Source organism: Phacochoerus africanus, chromosome 6, assembly GCF_016906955.1.
Source record: "Phacochoerus africanus isolate WHEZ1 chromosome 6, ROS_Pafr_v1, whole genome shotgun sequence".
Classification (NCBI taxonomy): domain Eukaryota; kingdom Metazoa; phylum Chordata; class Mammalia; order Artiodactyla; family Suidae; genus Phacochoerus; species Phacochoerus africanus.
In genome coordinates this window covers 122596146-122616265 of record NC_062549.1, presented here as the reverse complement: position 1 = coordinate 122616265, position 20120 = coordinate 122596146, and the positions used below count along the sequence as shown (strand labels likewise).

The window sequence follows — 20120 nt, the reverse complement described above, 5'->3', positions numbered from 1 at the left end:
AACTTAGTTTAAAAATACTCTTATAATTTTAGATTTACAGAAGAGTTCAAAGGTAGCACAGAAACGTCCATGGTTATTTTGCCCTGTGGTTAACATCTCACATTATCATGGAACATCTGTTAAAACTAAGAAACCAGTGTTAAAACCTTGTTATTAAGTAAACTCTGGACTTTGGTGGATTTCACGAGTTTTTCTGCTAGCGTCTGGCTTTTCGTTCTGGGAGTCAGCCCAGGTGGCCCCATGCACGGAGGTGTCCCATCTCCTGTGTCCCCCGGCCCGGGGCAGAGTCTTAGTTCTTGCCGTGTTTTTCATGGCCTCAGCAGTGTTAGGGACGCTGACCAGTTCCTCTGCAGGGCCTCCTCCAGTCTGGCCTTGTCTGTTTTTCTCACGACTGGACCGAGGTCACAGGTTTGTGGAAGGAATCAGTAGAGGCGAAGTGCCCTTCTCACCACGTCCTGTCTGGAGCTGCACGCTGTCCCCGTGACGTCACTGGGGATGTGAACTTTCATCACGAGGCGAAGGTGGTATTTACAGGTTTCTCCACTGGGAAGTTTTGCCTTTTCCTTGCTCTCTTTTTTGAAAGTAAGGTGGGAAGCCCACTCTCAAGGGGGTGGGGGGGTAGGCTGATTAAGCCCCAGCTCCTGGAGGGAGGGAGTTGCCCATTTTTGACAATGGACTTTTTTTTTTTTTGTCTTTTTAGGGCCACACCTGCAGCATATGGAGGTTCCCGGGTTAGGGGTGGCATTGGAGCTGTAGCTGCCGGTCTACACCACAGCCACAGCAATACAGGATCCTTACAGCAATACAGTGCCTGCAACCTACACCACTGCTCACGGCAACGCCGGATCCTTAACCCACTGAATGAGGCCAGGGATCGAACCTGCAACCTCATGGATCCTTGTCGGGTACGTTTCTCCTGAGGTACAATGGACTTCTTACTGGGCTTCATTACCCTTATTTAACAGCATCCGCTGACGTGTCTCCTGTGCAGTGTTCAGCTGCTCCATGTCCGTGAGGTCAAGGCCTCCGGTCTGGTTACTGCGCTGGCCTTGCCCTGGCTTCCTAACTCCAGGTTCACCGGCTCTCCTGGCCTTTCCTCCCTGCGCCGCCAAAGTCCTCCTCCTCATGTTCCACTTTCAGCCCCTTATTCTCTCCCAGAATATTGCATCCTCTTTGAGCCTCCTCTGACTTGTGAAGCTCTCTGTGACGTGCTGCACGTCTCCAGCCTTATTTCTTACTCCTCAGGAGAGTTAATTTGTACCCTTACTGTTTCATGTGCTGGTGGATTTTTCTCACGTTTCTTCTTTCATTCATCTCCTCCGTCTTTGAAAAGTTTACCAAGTTTTCAAGTCTTAGGTCAAAACCCCAACCCCGGGGAGGCTCCCACGATGACATGCAGCCTTCTGTCACTTAGGACAGAGACAACCAAAGAATTGAGAGTCCGATCAGACTGATGCGAGTTAGCTTACCCTGCATCAAACCCTGTTGGTGATCCAGGACACAAGTGATCCCAAGACTCGGTGTTCGGGACCATCAGTTTGGCTCCCTAGGCCACCCAGGCACACTCTGGCACGAGGCTACCCATGGGGCCTCTAAGTGATGCGTATGGTTCATGTTGCTGACACAGAAGGAGCTCTCTGCATATTATGAAACATCTCCACTTAATGCTCAGATCGTTACATCTTATGTAACAGTCCCCAGGGCAGTCAGACCCCGTAACTCCGTACAACATAGATTCATTTACCGTAAGTGATCCTAGACCAGGTATATCTGAAAAGCATCCCACGGATGAAGACTTTCCCGCTGCAAACACCATTAGCCTTCCTATTGGGACATCTGTCCTTCAGATGTTTCCCAAGAGTTAGCCTGATCACCTTTTTTTCTTGCTAAGGGTGGGAGGGGTGCCCCCAGACAGAAGACATTTGGTTGCGGATCTGCTGCCCAACCTTTTCTTTCCCAAGGACTTACGTCCTGTCTTATTTTGCTTGCCAGTGTTTCATATGTTATAATCTCATTTCTCGAAGAAGACGCTAAGTTCATTGGGCTTGGCCATGTAAAATTTTAACAGCAGGAATTCTTCTGCTGTTTTTCAAAGACTCTGATGACGTGAGAGTATGGAGAGCAAAGAGCACGTTCTTCAAAGACAGAAACCCTAGATTCAGATCCAGGCTCTCCTGCTTCACCACTGTGAGAGGGGAGGTTATTTAATCTTTCCGAGCCTCAGTTTCCTCACTTCTCTAACAGGGGTAATGATACCTATAGGCCTCACATTTTATTGTGAAGAGTCTATGAGGTTATAGGTTATGTCATCTGAACGTTTACGTACACACACAAAGCACTTGTCCCGCAGTCCCTATGCAGCAGGTGCTAAGTATAGGGTACACTCCGGATGCTACAACCTAGTCAACACTGGAAGTGCAGCGTTTATGTTTGCTTCCTCCGCTTTGTCCCATCTTTTTCCGTTCTTTAAACCATTAGAAGTAGGCTTCCTCTCCTGTCATTTTGCTGGAACGGTTTCGTTAGAGGTACCGTTGCCTGCCCGATGCGCAATCCAGCGACACTGCTGCCTCTGTTTCTGTATCTCTCTGTGGCCTTGATGCTGTTGGCCATTTCCTCCTCTCCATGCCGAAACTCCCTTTGCTTTCATGACCCCGCACTCACCTGGTTCTTGTATTTCTGTGACCGTCCCCTCTCAGTCTCTCTGGAAGAGACAGTTCCTTCAACACTGGTGTCCCCAGGGCTCTCTTCCAGGCCCACGGATCTTTTCTGTGCTTCTCCCTGGGTGAGCTGGGCTTTCAAGGTTTCAGCTGTTCCCCATTTGCTCAGCGTGGTATAATGGACCATGCATGAATTTTAGCATCATAGAAACCCGCATTGCAACTTAACCTTGCCACTTACCTGCCCTGACCTTGGCTGAGTTATGTAACCCTCCTGAACCACCGTGGCTTTCTCTATAAAAGGAGCATATTTAATAGTACCTCCTTCTTTGTATTACAGTCAGGTGTGTTCTCCGCCCAGGTGGCACGTCAAAATCAACATGTCAAAAATAGAAGGCAACATATTTCCCTCTGAATTCGCCTCCATCCTCCGGCTCAGCATGTGGCCCAGCCATTCTCTCGGTTATTTCTGCTCAACGTGTGGGAATCATTCTTGTTTCTCCTTTAACTATATTTGGTCCATCATCAGGTCCCACTGTATCTGTCATGAGGACATGCTTTTGAAGGGCTATTAAGATTAAGTACCTCATAAAAACTTGTACCTAGACTCCTTAATTTATTCATCCAGGATTAATTGAATACCTTCTCAGTACCTAAATGTCCCAGTCCCTGCCTCCGGGAGCTCTGAGTAGTCTGGTGTCATGTCTATGTTTGAGAAAAAAGGATTTAAAAACATAAAAATGTCTGGTAAAAGAAGGCCTTGTGTGGCAAAGGTCAAGAAAACAGTACTGGTATTAATGGTTTAAAACAGCCATTCTCAAACGTGTCGCTCTCATAAATTACTGGGGACCCGAATGAGCTCTTTATTTCCTATAGGCATGTATCTATGGATATTTATCAGAGTGGAAGGTAGAACTGAAACATTTAAAAATATTTATGAAGTCATTTACTGTTAACATAATACAGTAATATTTCATACTAACCTAATGTGTTTGAGTGTGTGAAAAGCAACTACCCTGCCAAAATGAAAAAAAAATTTTGTGGGAATAATGTCATGGTACATTTTTGCAAATCTTTTTAACATCTAGCAGACTTCAGCTGGATTCTCAAGTCTGCTGCTGTTTTTAGTCTCCTGTGAAATGTGGTTTTGAGTGAAGTGTGTCAGAAACTCCGCCTGTGAGAGGTAATAATGTAGTGGGAAAAGCAGTATTTTAGTAGCCTTTTCAAATAGTTGTGGATGTTTTCCTTTAATACTACACCAAAATAGACCAAGTAGTTTCCTCAAGGTTAGTGAAATGTGGACTCTGAAACCGGATCAGTGGACTGTTGATGCTGTTACATTCAAACCCATCGCTCCCTGTTGTGCTTTGAATCTTTTTCCCAGGCACAACTTCCTATGGTCATGCCTTGGGCATTTGGAAAATATTGGTTCACTGAGTTATGTAGATCTTATAATAAATGCTGATACATTCATTAGATCATATTTTTAAAACCCACTCCTGGTGTCATCAGAAAATTTTTCAAGTATTGGGAAGCCATCAAACTCACAGTGGCAGATAGATTTTCCAAAACTCTGACTGTTCATTTGAAAGTTCAAATTTTGTCCTTGACAGCAAATACGGTCAAGTTTCTTTCCTTGATGTGACAAAGCGCATTTTGTTCATTTTGGAGAAAATGCCTGCCCATGCCCAAGTCTAAATAACCATCGTTTGTCGGTTATTCTTTGAAGTAAAAATGGTGTCCCATGGAAAAGCAGGTCGTTTAGCCCCCAATTCAAGTGATCATCCAACGGTTTTTCTTCCCAACAACCACTGTGCTTTTTGCATCGGAAGCACTTCATGGGCACTTCCCATTTTGTCACGCAGAATATTAAAAAGACAAGTGCTCAAAGTCATAATTTAATGCAGTTAATCATTCTAACTGCTTCATCCAGGGCATTTGTAAGTGAAACTTCTCCACCCAACCCCCCATTTTTTTAACTGCAAATATATGACAGTAAAGATTACAATGGAAATTAGTACCATTTTGTACTCTTGCCTTGATCTGTGCTAAGATGCCATCAGTTTTGTCCATCAGGACGTTACAGCATTAGTACAGAAGTCAGCACAGTGAGCAAGGTAGGGAATTTATTTTATCATTATGAAAATAGTTTTCCCTTAAAAGTCTTAGGTGTCCACATTTTTGAGTCCTGCTATTGATAGGTATTTGTCACGCAAGGCCCCAGAGAGAAATTGGGACATTTAAATGTTGAGGATTTTTTTAGAAGTGGATGGGAAAGAGAAAAAGGAGAAAGGAATAAATATAAATTTTTAAAAGTGGGATAAGTGTGCCATGTGAAAGAAGAAACTGCATCGGCTTTCTGTAGGATCAAAGAGTATGTCTTAGGAGGAAAGTGGATGGAGGGTGTTGAGTGCCAGGGAGAGTTAATTGAACTTGACTGGTGGACCATGAGCGTGTACTCTCATGGAGAAAGATATTCTGAAAATAGCATTGAGTAATTCTAGTTTTTGGTACTTGGAGGATACACTATAAGTTGGGAAGCGAACGTTTAGCTTAGAAGGTTGGCTTACAGCTCTTAGTTGCATGAACGAATGAGGTAATTTTATCAGCCCAGGAAGTAAATAGGGGTTCATATTAGGCTGCGGGGAGACAGTGGATATGACAGGATAAAGACTTTGAGGGAAGAAAAAGTGAACTTGGCAATGGTAAGAAATTAGAGGGGGAAAGACAAGTTTAAGATACCACCTATATTGGACTTGGAGGAATGAAAAGATGAGAATTAGGAAGAGTGGAAGGGAAGGTGATGCGTTTGCTCTGGAGATGCTGGGTAAAAGGACAACAGAGCACATGAGTGGAGATTTAGTAAGAGGTAGAGACAGGAGATCTGGAATCATCAGCTAGAGGTTCCTTCGGAAACCATGAGCAAAGCTGGTGTTCAAAAGGTGAAGTTGGGATTTCCCCGTCGTGGCTCAGTGGTTAGCGAACCCGACTAGCATCCATGAGGACATCGGTTCGATACCTGGCCTCAGTCAGTGGGTGAAGGATCCAGCGTTGCCGTGAGCTGTGATGTAGGTCACAGACGTGGCTCAGATCCTGCATTGCTGTGTCTCTGGTGTAGGCTGGCGGCTACAGCTCTAATTGGACCCCTAGCCTGGGAACCTCCATGTGCCACAGATGCAGCCCTAAAAAGACAAATAAAAAAGTTGAAGTTGAATGTCTGGAATTGAGGAATAAGAGAAGGAAGAGTAGATACAATGAAGGAAAAGTTTAGATGTAGAAAGAGAGCCAGAATAAAATTGGGGTGGAGGACAGTTTTGCTATCGTTACGTTCCTGAACTCCTCAATTTCCAGAGTTAATGTTTATTAAATATAAATTTTCACATGCCTGAATAATTACATTTGCAACCAAAATAAAGCCCGGAGGTCAGCTCACAGCCCAGACTCTGTGTTGCGTCCCAGAAACAGTACAGCACCTAAACCCTTACTGGAGTTTTTCCAAGGATGTCAACAAAGATCCAGTTTGTAGCAGCAACACTGCTTAAAGTCTCTTCATTTCTCCTGAGCTTGCGATGTCTCCTGGAGCCTGGAGCCTTCCCAAAGCTCACACACACTTCTGACCTTCAGCGCCTAAAACTCACCCAACAGTACCAGGTAGGGCAATGGATTCTTTGCGCCCATCCTCCTTTCTTCGTTCTTTCTCTGCCTGAAAGCAGCCCTCTCTCCTCTTTCCAAATTGATTTACATCAGCCAATACGTCATTTTTGCGGTGTATGGGCTCAGGACCACCCTCTGCACAATGAAGTCCCAGGAAACTTAATGGAAAGGTCCACGTCCCTTTGGAAGAGCTGGGGGTGAGGAAGCGTTAGTGACCAAAGACGGCTCTTTGCGTGGGCTTGGGGGTGACGACAAACACGGAAATCTGCTCTCCTCTCTTCTGTGCCATCGGAGTAAGAACTGCAGGCAGTGGTGAAAGACAAGTGTCTTCCCCTCTCGTTTCTTCCCACGTGTGTGTCATCTTGCTTCCTCCTGCTCCGTCCCCTCTGAGTGTCGATACATAGATTCACAAACAGTTAGCCTTCATGTGATGGAATGGAGGAACAGTCTAAGCAGATAAGAAGAGGTAGCGTCCGATACACTAAGTGATCCTTCTGACATGACAGAGGAAGATAAGGACAATTTTATAAACGTTATTTCCTCTTGAGTGAATGTGGGAGTTCTTTCCTTGGAAAGCGTCTGGCTTACAGACCAGGCAGCAGTCACATGGAAGAACTGACTGAGATAAATGCAGTGATTGTGCAGTAAAGCCGAAGCACAAGTTCTTCAAGTCCGGATTTGTGGACAATCGCCTTGACGGACAACCAGAGTACGGGAAGTGCCCAGAGTGCTGGGGAGCAGGACGCAGTCTGGGCTAAATAGGATGTAGGGCTTGTCGCACTGACGGGAAGAGACTAGAGACGTAGAGTTGCGCGAGACCCGTTGGGTTGTGGTGGTCATCTTGGTCGGAGAGACACTGAGACCAAACCTTACATCTCGGTCGGAGAGACACTGAGACCAAACCTCATAATGGCAGCCGTGGGAATGGAATGAGTCAGGGAAGGACCGAGAGGAATTGTAGGAGATACGGTGGATAAGGCTGGAGCACAGGCTGCAGGAGCAGTCTAGGGTGGCCCCAGTGTGCTGACATGGACGACGAGACAGTGGTGATCCCATTGTTTTCAAAGAGAAATGGGCCGTTTTCTATGGTGGTGGTAACTGGGGGCAGGGGAGGTTAGGCATGGAGGAGTGTACTGATTTTAGGCATGTTTGAGAATTTGTGGTTTGCCAGGTGGAGAAGTTCAACAATAAATCAGAAGTGGGGAACTCCAAGTAGAACTCAAGACTTGAAATCCAAGGCTTGTGCCAGGGTGTTGAGTGTGTTGAGGAGGAATTTTTCCTTCTATCCTGCTAGGTTCTTTGGTGGGTCTCATAGTCAAATTGACATAAGGCATACTAACAGGAGAAAACAGATTGAAACAATTTAAAAAGCAGATTTAATTACATATGTATGGGGGACCCACAGGACCATGCAACTCAAGGACAAGGTGGGCACTAGAGACTTGTGTGCCGTCTTGAGCTAAGGAATGGATAGGGGCCTGGGGAGGAGAGGGAGTCACAGGACCGTCAGAAGAGCAGGTGTTTGGTAGTTAGATGTTTGTCCTGCCGTGTGGATAGGCCAATCGGATAAAAAGCTATCGCTTGTTAATAGCTCTCTTTGCGCTCCAGGCCACCCATCTAAATTCTTTTAAGTAGTTAAGGGAGAGAGAGGAGTTCTTTCCGAGTCTGCTGGATCTTAACTGCTTTCAGCTCAAAATTTTCTGCATGCCAAAGTGACATATTTGGGGAGGCTCATTCTGAACCCCTTTCAACCCCTGAGAATGGATACAGTGCCCTTGGTAGAGCCGATGGAAGGAAGTGTGCTTGGGAGGCACAACTATTTCAGAGACAGGTGGAGGAAGAGGAGACTCTGAAAGTGTTGTTATGGAATCAAGAGGAAATAGCGCCTTGGAAGTCAGGAGAGGAGGGAGGGGCGGTGATGGTTGGCAGTGGCACGTGCTGTAGAAGGCTCGCCTGGGTGACGGCTAAGACAGATCGCCCCCCATAGGTGCCACTGGTGACTGATTCCTTTTGTCAGAGAGCGTGCTCATATTGTACTGGGTTACGGAGGATAGTGAGAATGCCTGTGAGTTCACCGTTGACTTCGCTTTTGAAGTTTGATAAGGAAGACACGCAGGGAAGAAGAGGTTTTTGGATTAGGAAGAACTGGGCGTGTTGGTGAGAGAGAAGAAAGAATCGGTCTATAGATGGGGAACGAGGTGGAGCAAGGAGAAGGGGGGCTTGATGACCGGAAGCCCCAGAGCACGCGTGGAGAAGCAGGTGGCCTTGGCGAGGGCAAGAGAAACCCTTTCATCTGAAGGTAGAGGCAAGGGTATCTGAAAAGAAGACTTGAGGCCTTGGGAGCAGAGTTGAGGAATCTGTGCCTGATGGACTCTAAGATGTTAGTAGTAAAAGAGGCCGTTTCCTCCGACGGGACTGAGAAGTCGGACGTGCATCAGAAAGAAGTGACTTGATTGGCGAGACGAGGTTTGGAAGCGATTCCGTGGAGACTATGGGGTTACGTAAGAGGAAGACCAAGCACATTTGACAGTTCAGTTGAAGTGTGGATGTCTGCAAATTGTATTTGTGCCTTTTATCTTAATAACAATATCGGTGAGTAGTCATAGCTGCGGATGGAGCTCTTAGGACAGGGGAGTTCTTACTATGGGTGGTAACAGCTTCAGAGCATAAGGGACGTGCCCTCCGTATCCCATGTGGTAGAGATAAAACTGAGGCATAAAGGCCAGGAAGTCAAGACCCCATAGCAGCTGGGTGGCAGAAGTAGGCTTAAACCCAGGCGTGCTGCCTGCAGGGTTGCAGTACCCATTTTCCTCTGTCCTCTCCTGCCTAAGGACAGCTGGCCGGATGAGAAGCTAGGGATAGGCAGGGGATCGTGCCAGATGCAGTGGCAAAAGAACTAGGGGTGCTGATGTGTGTTCTGAAGTTGCGTTCAGGCAGGTAGGAAAGGAAGTGAGTCAAGGCTGCTGGTGCGGGTTTTCAGAGTGAAGCTCAAAGAAGAGATGTCGATGGAATCGGAGGCGTTCCCAGTCAGGGCTCAGCAGGTTAAGAACCTGACATGGTGTCTGTGAGGACACAGGTTCAATCGCTGGCCTCGCTCAATAGGTTAAGGATCTGGTGTTGCCGTGGCTGTCACAGAGGCTGGCAGCTGCAGCTCTGACTCGACCCCCAGCCCAGGAACTTCCATATATGCCGCAGGTGCAACCTTAAAAAGGAAAGAAAAAAAAAGATGAAGTGGATAAAGCAAAATATGGTTGTGTTTAGAACGCGATGGGTTATTTGCAGTATAGCATTTATGATCAAACCCACGGCCACCCTAGAGTCGAAGAAATGAATGGCTGAAGATGAGAGGGGGAAATTTTTGGAGCAGAGAAGATTCAAGATATCAAGGTATCAAGATCTGGATGGAGCAAAAGATGACTTTGCTGCTTAAGTGAATTTTTCCTATTAGCGATACTGTTTTACTGACTTGACCATTGCTGCCTAGATAGTTTCTTTTTTCACTGCCTTGAATAATCTAGCCTTTTTCTTTTCACCCTACATATTTTATAAATTGTAATATTCCTCTTATTCTACAAATTATGTCTATTCGATACTTTAATCTCTCAGTAAAATATCATAAGAGTTTTTTAAATAGTTAATTTTTGGTTTCTGAGGTTGAGCAGTTTCTAATGTGGTCATGGCTAATTCAGTCACGTTGAATATTAAGATACATGGATATAGTTTACTGCATTTACAATTTGACCTCTAAAATATAATGAGGTAGAATTAGGCAAGAGCTTTTGTTTGTTTTGTTTGTTGTTTTTTAAGGAGGGAAGAGTAGAATAGAGCAAATGCTCCCTGGATTTTTTTTAAAAGTAAGTTTTTTCCTGGGGAATAATTTTAGACTTCTAGAAATTTTCAGGGATGCTAACAGAGAGCTCCCACATACCCCACACTTAGATTCTCCTGTTGTTAACCTTGCCGTTAGTGTGGTAGTTTGTCATAATTAAGGATCGAATATTAAGACATTGTTATTAACTAAAGGCGATACGGTTTTCAGGTTTTCTTAGTTTTTACCTAGTTTCCTTTTTCTGTCCCAGGATACTGCCTTACCTTTGGTTGTCGTCGTTGTCGTCATGGGGTCTGCTTAGACTCCTCCCTTCTTTGGGTTGTGACAGCCTCTCAGCCTTTCAGTATTTTGGATGACCTTGGCAGTTCTGAGGAGTACTGTCAGGAGTTTTGCAGACTGTCTCTCCGTTTGGCTTTGTCTGACGTTTTTCTCAGACAGATTCCTCTAATCTCATGATTAGACTCGTGTTACAGGGGCGTGTGGCGGAAGAGCCCAGAAGGGATGTACATTCTCATGACAGGGAATCAGGACTACCAGCTGCAGCTTGGCTTAGCCCCGCCGATGCTCTCACCTTGCTCACCTGGCTGCGGGAGGGTTTGTAGATGCCTCAATTGTCAAGTTACTGTTTTCACCCCAGCTGCCTTCCGTGAAGTCCCCATGCATAATCCCCCCTGGAAGAGTGGGGAGCTGCGCGTCACTGCGTTGAGGCTGCAGTATCTCCGTAAGGTGTCTTCCGTTATTCTGTCCAGGATATAGATCTTTTCTCCCCTATTCATTCACTCCTTCCTTCATTGCTTTTTAGAGCCGCACCTGCAGCATATGGAAGGTCGCAGGCTAGGGGTTGAATCGGAACTGTCGCCACCGGCCTACACCACCCACCACGGCCACACCAGATATGAGCCGCATCTGCAACCTACATCAAAGCTTGTGGCAACATTGATCCTTAACCCATTGAGCAATCCCAGGGATCAAACCCGCATTCTCATGGATACTGGTTGGGTTCGTGACCCGCTGAGTCACAGCAGGAACTCCTTCATTCATTTATATTACTGCGGTTTCATGGATATTTATTTTATGCTTTGGATTTGAATCCAATGCTGCATTATTTATTTTGTTTAAATTGTTACAGCTCTTGCCATTGGGAGCTCTTTCAGTTGGCTTCTGTATCCCTTTGACATAACCTCATCATTTTGGTTTTTGAGCACTTCTTTACTTTCTGACATGAAAAAATGCTCTGGGAGTTCCCATCGTGGCTCTGGAAACAAATCTGACTAGCATCCATGAGGATACAGGTTTGATCCCTGGCCTTGCTCAGTGGGTTAAGGATCCAGCGTTGCCATGAGCTGTGGTATAGGTTGCAGATGCAGCTTGGATCTGGCGTTGCTGTGGTGTAGGCTGGAGGCTACAACTCCAATTTGACCCCTAGCCTGGGAACGTCCATATGCCACAAGTGCAGCCGTAAAAAGACCAAAAAAAAAAAATGCTCTAGATTTATATTGTATATTCTCTGTCTCAGCCCTAGAAATTAGCCATTTCTCAAGGAATCTTGGTTCCTTTTATTGGAGAATGGTATTAAAAGCCAAACTATGGGCCTTGAATGTGCTCATTGCTACTGGGCGTCATTGTTTCAATGCCTGCCCCATTGACAACTTGAGAAATATACTAACCTGTAATATATATGCATGTCTATAATTATTTCTATGTACGTCCATCTATATATATTAAACTGAGCATTAGTTTATACTGAAGTTTGTAACTCTAATCTCTGCAGTCTAGCCTTTTGCAATCAATTATCTATAACTTTCTCCTCCAGCAATGAGAAACCTGGTTCCCACTTGACCATCAGACAAATTTACTTATTGGTTAAATCCCAGTATATATGTGTAATGATTTCAGAATTGTTAACCTGTTCCCCCGGGAGATATGATTCTATCAGCTAGAACACAGCGCCTATATGCAGTTTCTTTTTTCTTTAGTCTTAATTCATCTTCAAAGTCACTTAGGTCACCTGTTTTTACCCCACTCCCTGCAGTGAGGTTATGTCATGTATTTGGAATGCAGTTAGGTTTTTGGTCACAGGCGACATTCTGCCTGGCATCCCCCAACCTCCTAAATGATTTTTTTTTTTTAATTTGCATATGCTTTTTGTGCGGCTCTGAGGGTTTTGACAGTTAGTTGCCTTATGTCATATCATATCACTACTACAGTATCATACAGAGTTGTCTCATCACCCTAAAATATTGCCTGCAGAGTTCCCATCATGGCTCAGTGACTAGTGAACCTGACTAGTATCCATGAGGACTTGGGTTTCATCTCTGGCCTCACTCAGTGGGTTAAGGATCTGGCGTTGCTGTGGCTGTGGTGTAGGCCAGTGGCTACAGCTCCTATTTGACCCCTAGCCTGGGAACCTCCATATGCCGTGGGTGCAACCTTAAAAAAAGACTAAAAATAAACATAAAAATAAAATATTGCCTGTGCTTCACCTGTTCTACCCTCTCTCTCTCCTCTCCTGGAACCTTTGGCACCCACTGATCTGTTTTCTGTCTTGATGGTTTTGCCTCTTCCAGAATGTCTTATAAATGGAATCATATAGTGGGTAGCATTTTCAGATTGACGTCTTTGATTTATCCGTGTGCATTTAAGATTCACGCAGGATGTTGTGTGAATTGATAGGTTGCTTCCTTTCTTTTGCTGAATAGTATTTTATTGTATGTGGGTTCCACAATTTGCTTGTCCATTCACCTCTCGAATAGCATTTTGATTGCCTCTGGTGTGGGGCAGTTGTGATTATAGCTGGTGTAAAACACTTGCGTGCAGGTTTTTGCGTGGACGTATATTTTTGGAATCAGTTGGAAAAATACATAGAAGTGTGATTGTTGGAGTGTGTGCTGTGAGTATGGTTAGCATGGTAACTGGAACGGCGTCCTCCAAAGTGGCTTCACCGTTTTGCATTCCCACCAAAAATGAATTCGTGATCCTAGTGTTGCACATCCTTGCCAGCAATTGGTGTTGTCAGGTTTTTGGATTTTAGTTATTCTAGTAGATCTTTAGTAGTAGGTCATTGCTTTAGTTTACATTTTTCTAGTGCCAAATGCTGTTTAACATCTTTCTATCTGCTTATTTTCCTTGTATATGTCTTCTCTGATGAGGCGTTTTAATTGGGTTGTTTCCTTACTGTTGAGCTTTTCGAGGTCTTTGTATATTTCAGATACAAGTACTTTATCGTATATAATTTGTAACTGTTCTCTCCCCGTGTTTGGATAGCTTTTCATTTTCTTGTTACAGTGCCTTTCCCAGAGCACGTTTTTAATTTTAGTGACGTCCAGCTTATCAATATTTGCTTCTATGGATTGTGCTTTTGAAATTATATCGAAAATGCTATTGTCAAACCCACGATTATGTCCATCTTGCCTACGTTTTCTTGCAGAAGTTTTATAGTTTTGCATTTTACTTTTAGTCTGTGGTCCGTTTCAGGTTAATTTTTGTGTAAGATGTGAGGTCTCTGCCCGCGTTAATTGTTCTGCATATGGATATCCTGTTGTGCCAACACCGTTTGTTAAAGAGTTTTTCCTCCGCTGACTGACCTTTACACCGTTGTCAAAAGTCAGTTGAGGGAGTTCCCGTCGTGGCTCAGTGCTTAATGAATCCGACTAGGAACCATGAGGTTGCGAGTTCAATCCCTGGCCTCGCTCAGTGGGTTGAGGATCCGGCGTTGCCATGAGCTGTGGTGGAGGTCGCAGATGCAGCGTGGATCCTGCATGGCTGTGGCTGTGGTGTAGGCTGGTGGCCACAGCTCCGATTCAGCCCCTAGCCTGGGAACCTCCATATGCCGACGAGGTGCGGCCCTAGAAAAGGCAAAAAGATGAAGAAGAAAAGAAAAAGTCCATTGAGAATGTGTGCCTGGGTCTCTATTCTGTTTCATTGGTCTGTTTGCCTCTTTTGTCCACATCATGTTGTCCTGATGATTGATTTTCGGTACGTCTCGAAAGTGAATGCGTCATCTTTGCTCTTTTCTCGGTATTCTGTTGGCTGTTGTAGGCCCTTTGCCTTGCGGGGTAGATCTTGGGCAGGCCTCCCGAATTTTATTTTATTTTATTTTATTTTATTTTATTTTATTTATTTATTTTTTTTCTGAAGTTTAAAGACTGAAATTAGAATACTGCATCCGCAGAGAGGCAGCATACACGTGATGTCTCTTTGCTGTTTCTCCCCCAGGTGGTTCTTCGAAGCTCTGAACTACCCCAGGGTTTCCAAGGCCTACGTCGTCAACGGGGTCCTCATGACCGCCGTGTTCTTTGTCATGAGGATCGCCTCCATCCCGCCCCTGTACGCCTACATCTACTCCGTGCTGGGGACAGAGGCCTACCGGAGGCTCGGGGCGTTAATCCAGTGCTCCTGGATCTCGTCTTGTGTCGTTTTGGACGTGATGAATGTCATGTGGATGGTCAAGATTTCAAAGGGGTGCATCAAAGTCCTCTCCCTCTTCAGACAGGAGAAAGCCAGGAGGAGTCTGCAGAACGGAAAGCTTGACTGAAAGGGGGCTGCGATACCCACCTTCGCCCCTGCCCACGGCGTGTCTGTCGAGAGGATGAATTCTTGGCGTGTTCTTGTGCTTCTGTATGAATTATACCTGTTATCCATGTGTGTCAGTGTCTTTTTTTGGTTTTTAATCTTTAGAAAAGAGAAACTAAAGTTTCATTTTTATCCCGAGACTGACTTCCGCATTTTCTTCTGCATTAGAAGCATGGATAACAATCTTAAAGGTTTAAATAAAAATTTATGAATACGGTGGGGAATCTTTCTCAGAAATCTGTTCGCCTGCCTCGGTGTGTTCCTCTGTGAAACGATGACTGTGCTAATTTGGTGCCCTTGGTTTTGTGTCACCAATTTTGCTGAAAGAATGGGAACTGCTTTTAAATCTGTAAATAGCTCACCAATCTCTAAATGGCTCTCAGTACCTGCATTCATCTCTTATTGTGTCTGTCAGTACCTGTGTAGGGTTTCATTTACAAATTGTTGAAATGTTCTTTTTCTTAGGCTATTAGGAGTGATGTCTTTTTCATTTGGATATGATGTCATCTACTAATAATGAAGTATTTTGCTTATTTGGGGGATTTTTAATTAGTTCAGTCATGGAAAATATTTCCTACATTTTTAGATTTTTCCGACGCTATTATTTCTATTTTTAACATTTTATCAAATTATTCCTTTTTTGTTTTGTAGTAAAGCTTAGGACTGATCTAATAGAGCGCCTTAAGAAATGAATTCTTCCTTCTAAACGTGTATGTTGTAGATGATTCTTTAGGTTATAGGAGGAATCGTTAAGAAAAAAAGCTTTAATACTGCTGTCTCTCTCTGCTTCCCTTACCCTTTTTCTATGAAAAAATATATTATTCCTATTTGCAAAAGCTCTCGAGCTCAAAACCCAACTCATTAGCACCAAAGTCTTATTCAGTATGTATTTATCATGCGCCTACAGTAGGCCTCTTCTTGATGAGACCAAACCAGGAAAAAAACAAAAGTCAGTATTCATAGCTCACTAGCAACTTACACTCAGGCTTGCTTCCTCAGCATTTTGAGTGCTTTGAATTTCTTATCTTTCCTAAAGGACAGGAAAAAAGTAATTTGATCTAAGTATTGTGATGGTTAATATCACTGTTCTCTGTGAAGATAAATGGCTGGGAGTGTTTTTGGGTTTTTTTGGTTTTTGTTTTTCTGTTGGTGGGTGTGAGTATATGTTTGCTTTTGCTTTGGCTCTGAAAACCTACGCAGAGAATTCTATAGTTATCTATTATTGCTTTTATTTATTTTTCTCAAGGACTTGATTTTAATGATGGGTCTTACCTGAGGAAAAGAATTTAATCAGTGGTGAATGTTTTAACTGCACCCAAACCAAAAGATCTCATCAATCCGTTTCTCAGTTTGAAGGAGAACTTTTGACTCCACTCTCATTGTTCATGTTGTGATGATGAAGCTAGGCTAGCTGGATGTTTCAAGACCTTTGATTTGATTTGATTGATTTGATTTGGCCCGTCCAGTGCAGATAGAGCCTGATAAGTTGCAGAACATTTAAAGAAGGTGATTGAGATCTCAGTAACTAACTGATAAAATGAAATTGATTGGCTTATACCGGGTATACTTATTTTTGAAATTAAGTGGATTTTTGGATCCTGAAAGACTTGGTTAAAGTAACGTAAAATATAGCTGTTTGTTTTTTAAGTCTCCCAACAGTACAATGATAACTTGTAGCTAAATTTAGTGCCTTTTTTTACCCATAGGCACTTAAACATGTATTGGTTGTTTAGAGAAGGTAGGAAAGCACGTGGTTTTTTTTTGTTTGTTTTTTCCTTGTTCTTGCTCTTTTGCAAGGAAAATGGCTTTTTAAAAGGAAAACATTTATATTAGAAAACTATTTTGGAAATTTCATTCCATTAGGAAGAAACGAAACATGAAATAGATATTTTTGACTCTTTGGATATTTCTATAGTTTCTGAACACAGATTTTAAACTCATCATCAAAAAGAAGATAATATAAAGCTATATAAGGTTAGTGCATTTCCATATAGTGGTTTGTTTTTACAGTTGCTATTTCATGTGTAAAACTTCATCAATAGCAGCTTTCAGTAGTAGAGCCCCCTCTGTAAGTGTATTTAAAATATCAGTGTGGCAAACCAAAGTTTGTTATTCCTCTAGTCATTCAAAACTTATTTTATGCTGGCTGTGCAACAGCTAATTTAACATCCAGACTCAATATCCAAAAGTAGATTCTGCGTACATGAAACGGAAAGGACACTACAAGCTGCCTTGCTACTTTAAGTGATGTCTTTACAGGAGCTCTACTTTTGCTGCCCTGTGATTGGATCCACCTACCTGAGATACAAGTAGTTAAAGACAGAACATTTCATTTATTAAATGAAGAACTTTTGCTAGACATTTTACATATTAAATATTTTGACTATACAGATTAAATGATTCTATCAGGCATTCTGGTATTTAACAGCTGTTAAAATATTTATAGAAAATGAAAGCAAATTGGTATAAATTTTTAAACAACTATTTTTGTAGAAAAAGATTAGTGACAACGCATAAAGATGTTCTCTGAACGTGTCGGCTTCTAGAAAATAAAAATTCTTACAAAATTTTGAACATGAAAATCAACTAAATAGCATGCAAGATTATGGACTCTGCCTTAGATATTTTATTTGGGAGAATTCAAAAATTAGGAGCTTGAGTTTATAGAGCTTGCATTGTGTCTAAAATCTTTTTAATGAATACTATTTGCATTTATTGAAAACTCACAATGGAGTTATGTATGAATGCAAAGAAATGAACTCCTTCTTAAATTGTGTGATAGGGCAAGTCGAAGTGCAGTGTTTGTTCCACCTGTGCAATGTTGTTATTTCATGGACTGGCCCTACATTAAGAGAAATAATAGTGTCTTCACCATTCCGAAGGGTGACAGACTGTGGATGACCCAAGTGCTGTTGGGAAGGTCTAGTTTTAGAAACTGCCTAATTTACGGGGGTTGGAATCGAACTCTTTTCTAAACATTAATAACCTATCTGATTCAAGTCAAATTTTTGCTGAAAGTCACAGTTTTTAAATGGGACGCTTTCTCTGAGGTGCACTGGGCACTTGGAGAATGGTTCTTGCCTTGACTCTTGGTTATGCCATCTGTTATCACGTGTTTAGAAAGATTCTTCTCACGGAGATGCATGGGGAGAGTGTTGTGATATTCATGTTTATTCTGCTTCATTTTTAAGGAAAATAAACATGTTCCAAAAGACACCACTAAAATAAGCGTTTGAACAAATTTCCGTTTCTAGGTTGTTCTTAATGCCACCTAAGTAAACATATACATTTGAATTGACTTTAAGTGGTTTCATCTGTTGGATGAACTTGACACGTCCGTGTCACTGTTGACGTCAACCGTTATACTTCATAGAAGACCATGTATTTGTGTGTTTTGGATTCCTTAAGAAGTAAACTCGAAGAAAAAAGGAAAAAGCAAATGCATATAATTGTATCAGAAGGTGCACAGTGTGTCTCAACAGGTACCACCAGGCAGCGAGACCCTCCCGTGCCGAGACCCCAGGGTGTACACACCTGCCCAGCCTTGACCGCAGCTGGTTGACGACACACGAAAGCTCCCAAAAGTGAATTGTGGCGCAGTGACTCTGATAAGTGTGAGAACAAGGAAAACTCAGCTGGACCTGGGGTTGGAGCAAATACCACCACGATGCTCCTGCTTCGATCTGGAAGTTTCCTCTCTCAATCCTTTGAGCCCGTCCATGTCTTTACACCCTAAAGACTTCATCAGCACTTCCCTCCTTTATGCCAACACCTTTCTGTGTCAACTTTTGAGGCTCCCCCAACCCATAAGCTTCCTGGTCTATTGGGGCAAATTTAAAAGTTTACAAGTACGTTCTTTCATTGAAAATAAAAGCATCGCAAGACGTTTAAGTAGCGAACAGACAGACCATAATTTATTGAGGCTTTAGGAAGCCATTTAGCATGTAGTCATACTTATTTATAACACCAAGCAAAGCTAATAATGTTATGGTTCTATTGAGAAACAGCTGTGGTCTCTTTTTCTTAAACTGGTTTAGCAACAAGAGCTTTATAACATGTTTCAGCTGGGGATTCATTGTCGGCCTGCAAATTATCCAAATGTTTTTCCTCGGGCCCTGTGACAGGTGGAAGAGGCGGCTCTGTGTTATGAGGATGTTACAAGGAGGGTGTGCTGGTCTGTGGCAGGGTTACTGAGTCTTGCTCTTTAATCCAGCAAACTTAGTTCTGGTCCTGTTTCTTCTCAAAACAAGCTTCCCAGCAAATGGATTGCGTGGGGTGTTTTACAAAGTACAACCCAAGGACTTGAGCCCTCTCCCTCCTTAGCCCAGACCTCAAACTGTCTCCATTAGCTTTGATAAGGTCATACTTTTCTCGGAAGGTGTTTTGGATGGCAATGAAGCTAAAGATTGCTTTATTTGCATGAAAAATGTTTACACTGATTCCCTCTGGGTAGTAGACTGTTTTGAAATCAGCTCCTAGATTTAAGACCAAAAAATGAAAAAATAAATATTTCTAAATCTCAAAGATATAATACCTCTGGCTGAAAACTTGTTAATCATCATCTGTATGGTGTTTTCTTCATGTGCTTCTGTGTAATTCTTTCTGTACTGAAGTGTGCATTAAGGTGTGTCCTACATCTTGGTTAATGAAGCCTAAAAATATAACTGTAAATAAAATACGCCATATATTTTTGCTTCTTGCTTGTTTTGCTTGTAGTAATATTATGACTACTTTTTACTCAAGGAATTTTTGCATAGATAATATGCTCTTACTAACTTGTAACGGGGATGAGTCGTGAGATTGGTAGTTATTTGATTTTGTAATAACTTTTAGGCCTAGATTTAATTAGAAAAAGTTACTTGAAAACTGCAGTAAATGTGATCGCTCTAGTGATACAGGATTTTTTTTCTGAGAATGTATCACATTAATGTTTAATTGTCAGACATTTTGAAAGTCTTTCAAAATGTATGTATTAACATTTTGAGAACACATCTTCAAATGTATTTCCGTAAGACTGAAAAGCTTTTGTTTGATTTACAAAATGCAAGACTCGATAATTTACAAATCATCGTCATTCAGATTTATCAGCAATTAAAGTAGCGATTTAGGATTCTTTTTGGTTTCTGGTTGTGCTTTGTTTGGAAGGATTCATAGGCATCTTTAGGTATTCCCTTAAAATTTTGAAAAGTTTGTATTCTTTGTATGTGTGCCATGTTAAAGTATATGCAAGTTCTAAGCAATAATTGCATGTTATACAAGGTTGGCATTACTTTGTCATGATAGTTTTGTTATTTGAAGAATGTATAAAATCAATATCCTACATATAAATCACTCCTCCCCCCACCCGCGGGCCCACAAGGAGAATGTTGGGGTTTTCTTGTGTTAGAACACTACTATAATGTGGCGCG

At 42.7% G+C, this 20120-nt stretch overlaps 1 protein-coding gene across 7 annotated transcripts in view; it reads left to right on the top strand.

The window, feature by feature from the left end:
- The window catches only part of TLCD4 (TLC domain containing 4), a 105923-nt gene extending 90997 nt beyond the window's left edge, over positions 1 to 14926 (top strand). For all 7 annotated transcript variants that reach the window (XM_047785236.1, XM_047785235.1, XM_047785240.1 and 4 more), the window contains exon 7: positions 14356 to 14926. In XM_047785236.1, the coding sequence (XP_047641192.1) occupies positions 14356 to 14674 (319 nt within the window). In that variant the 3' untranslated portion in view covers positions 14675 to 14926. The remainder of the gene's footprint in view (positions 1 to 14355) is intronic.
- Positions 14927 to 20120: the final 5194 nt, after the last annotated feature.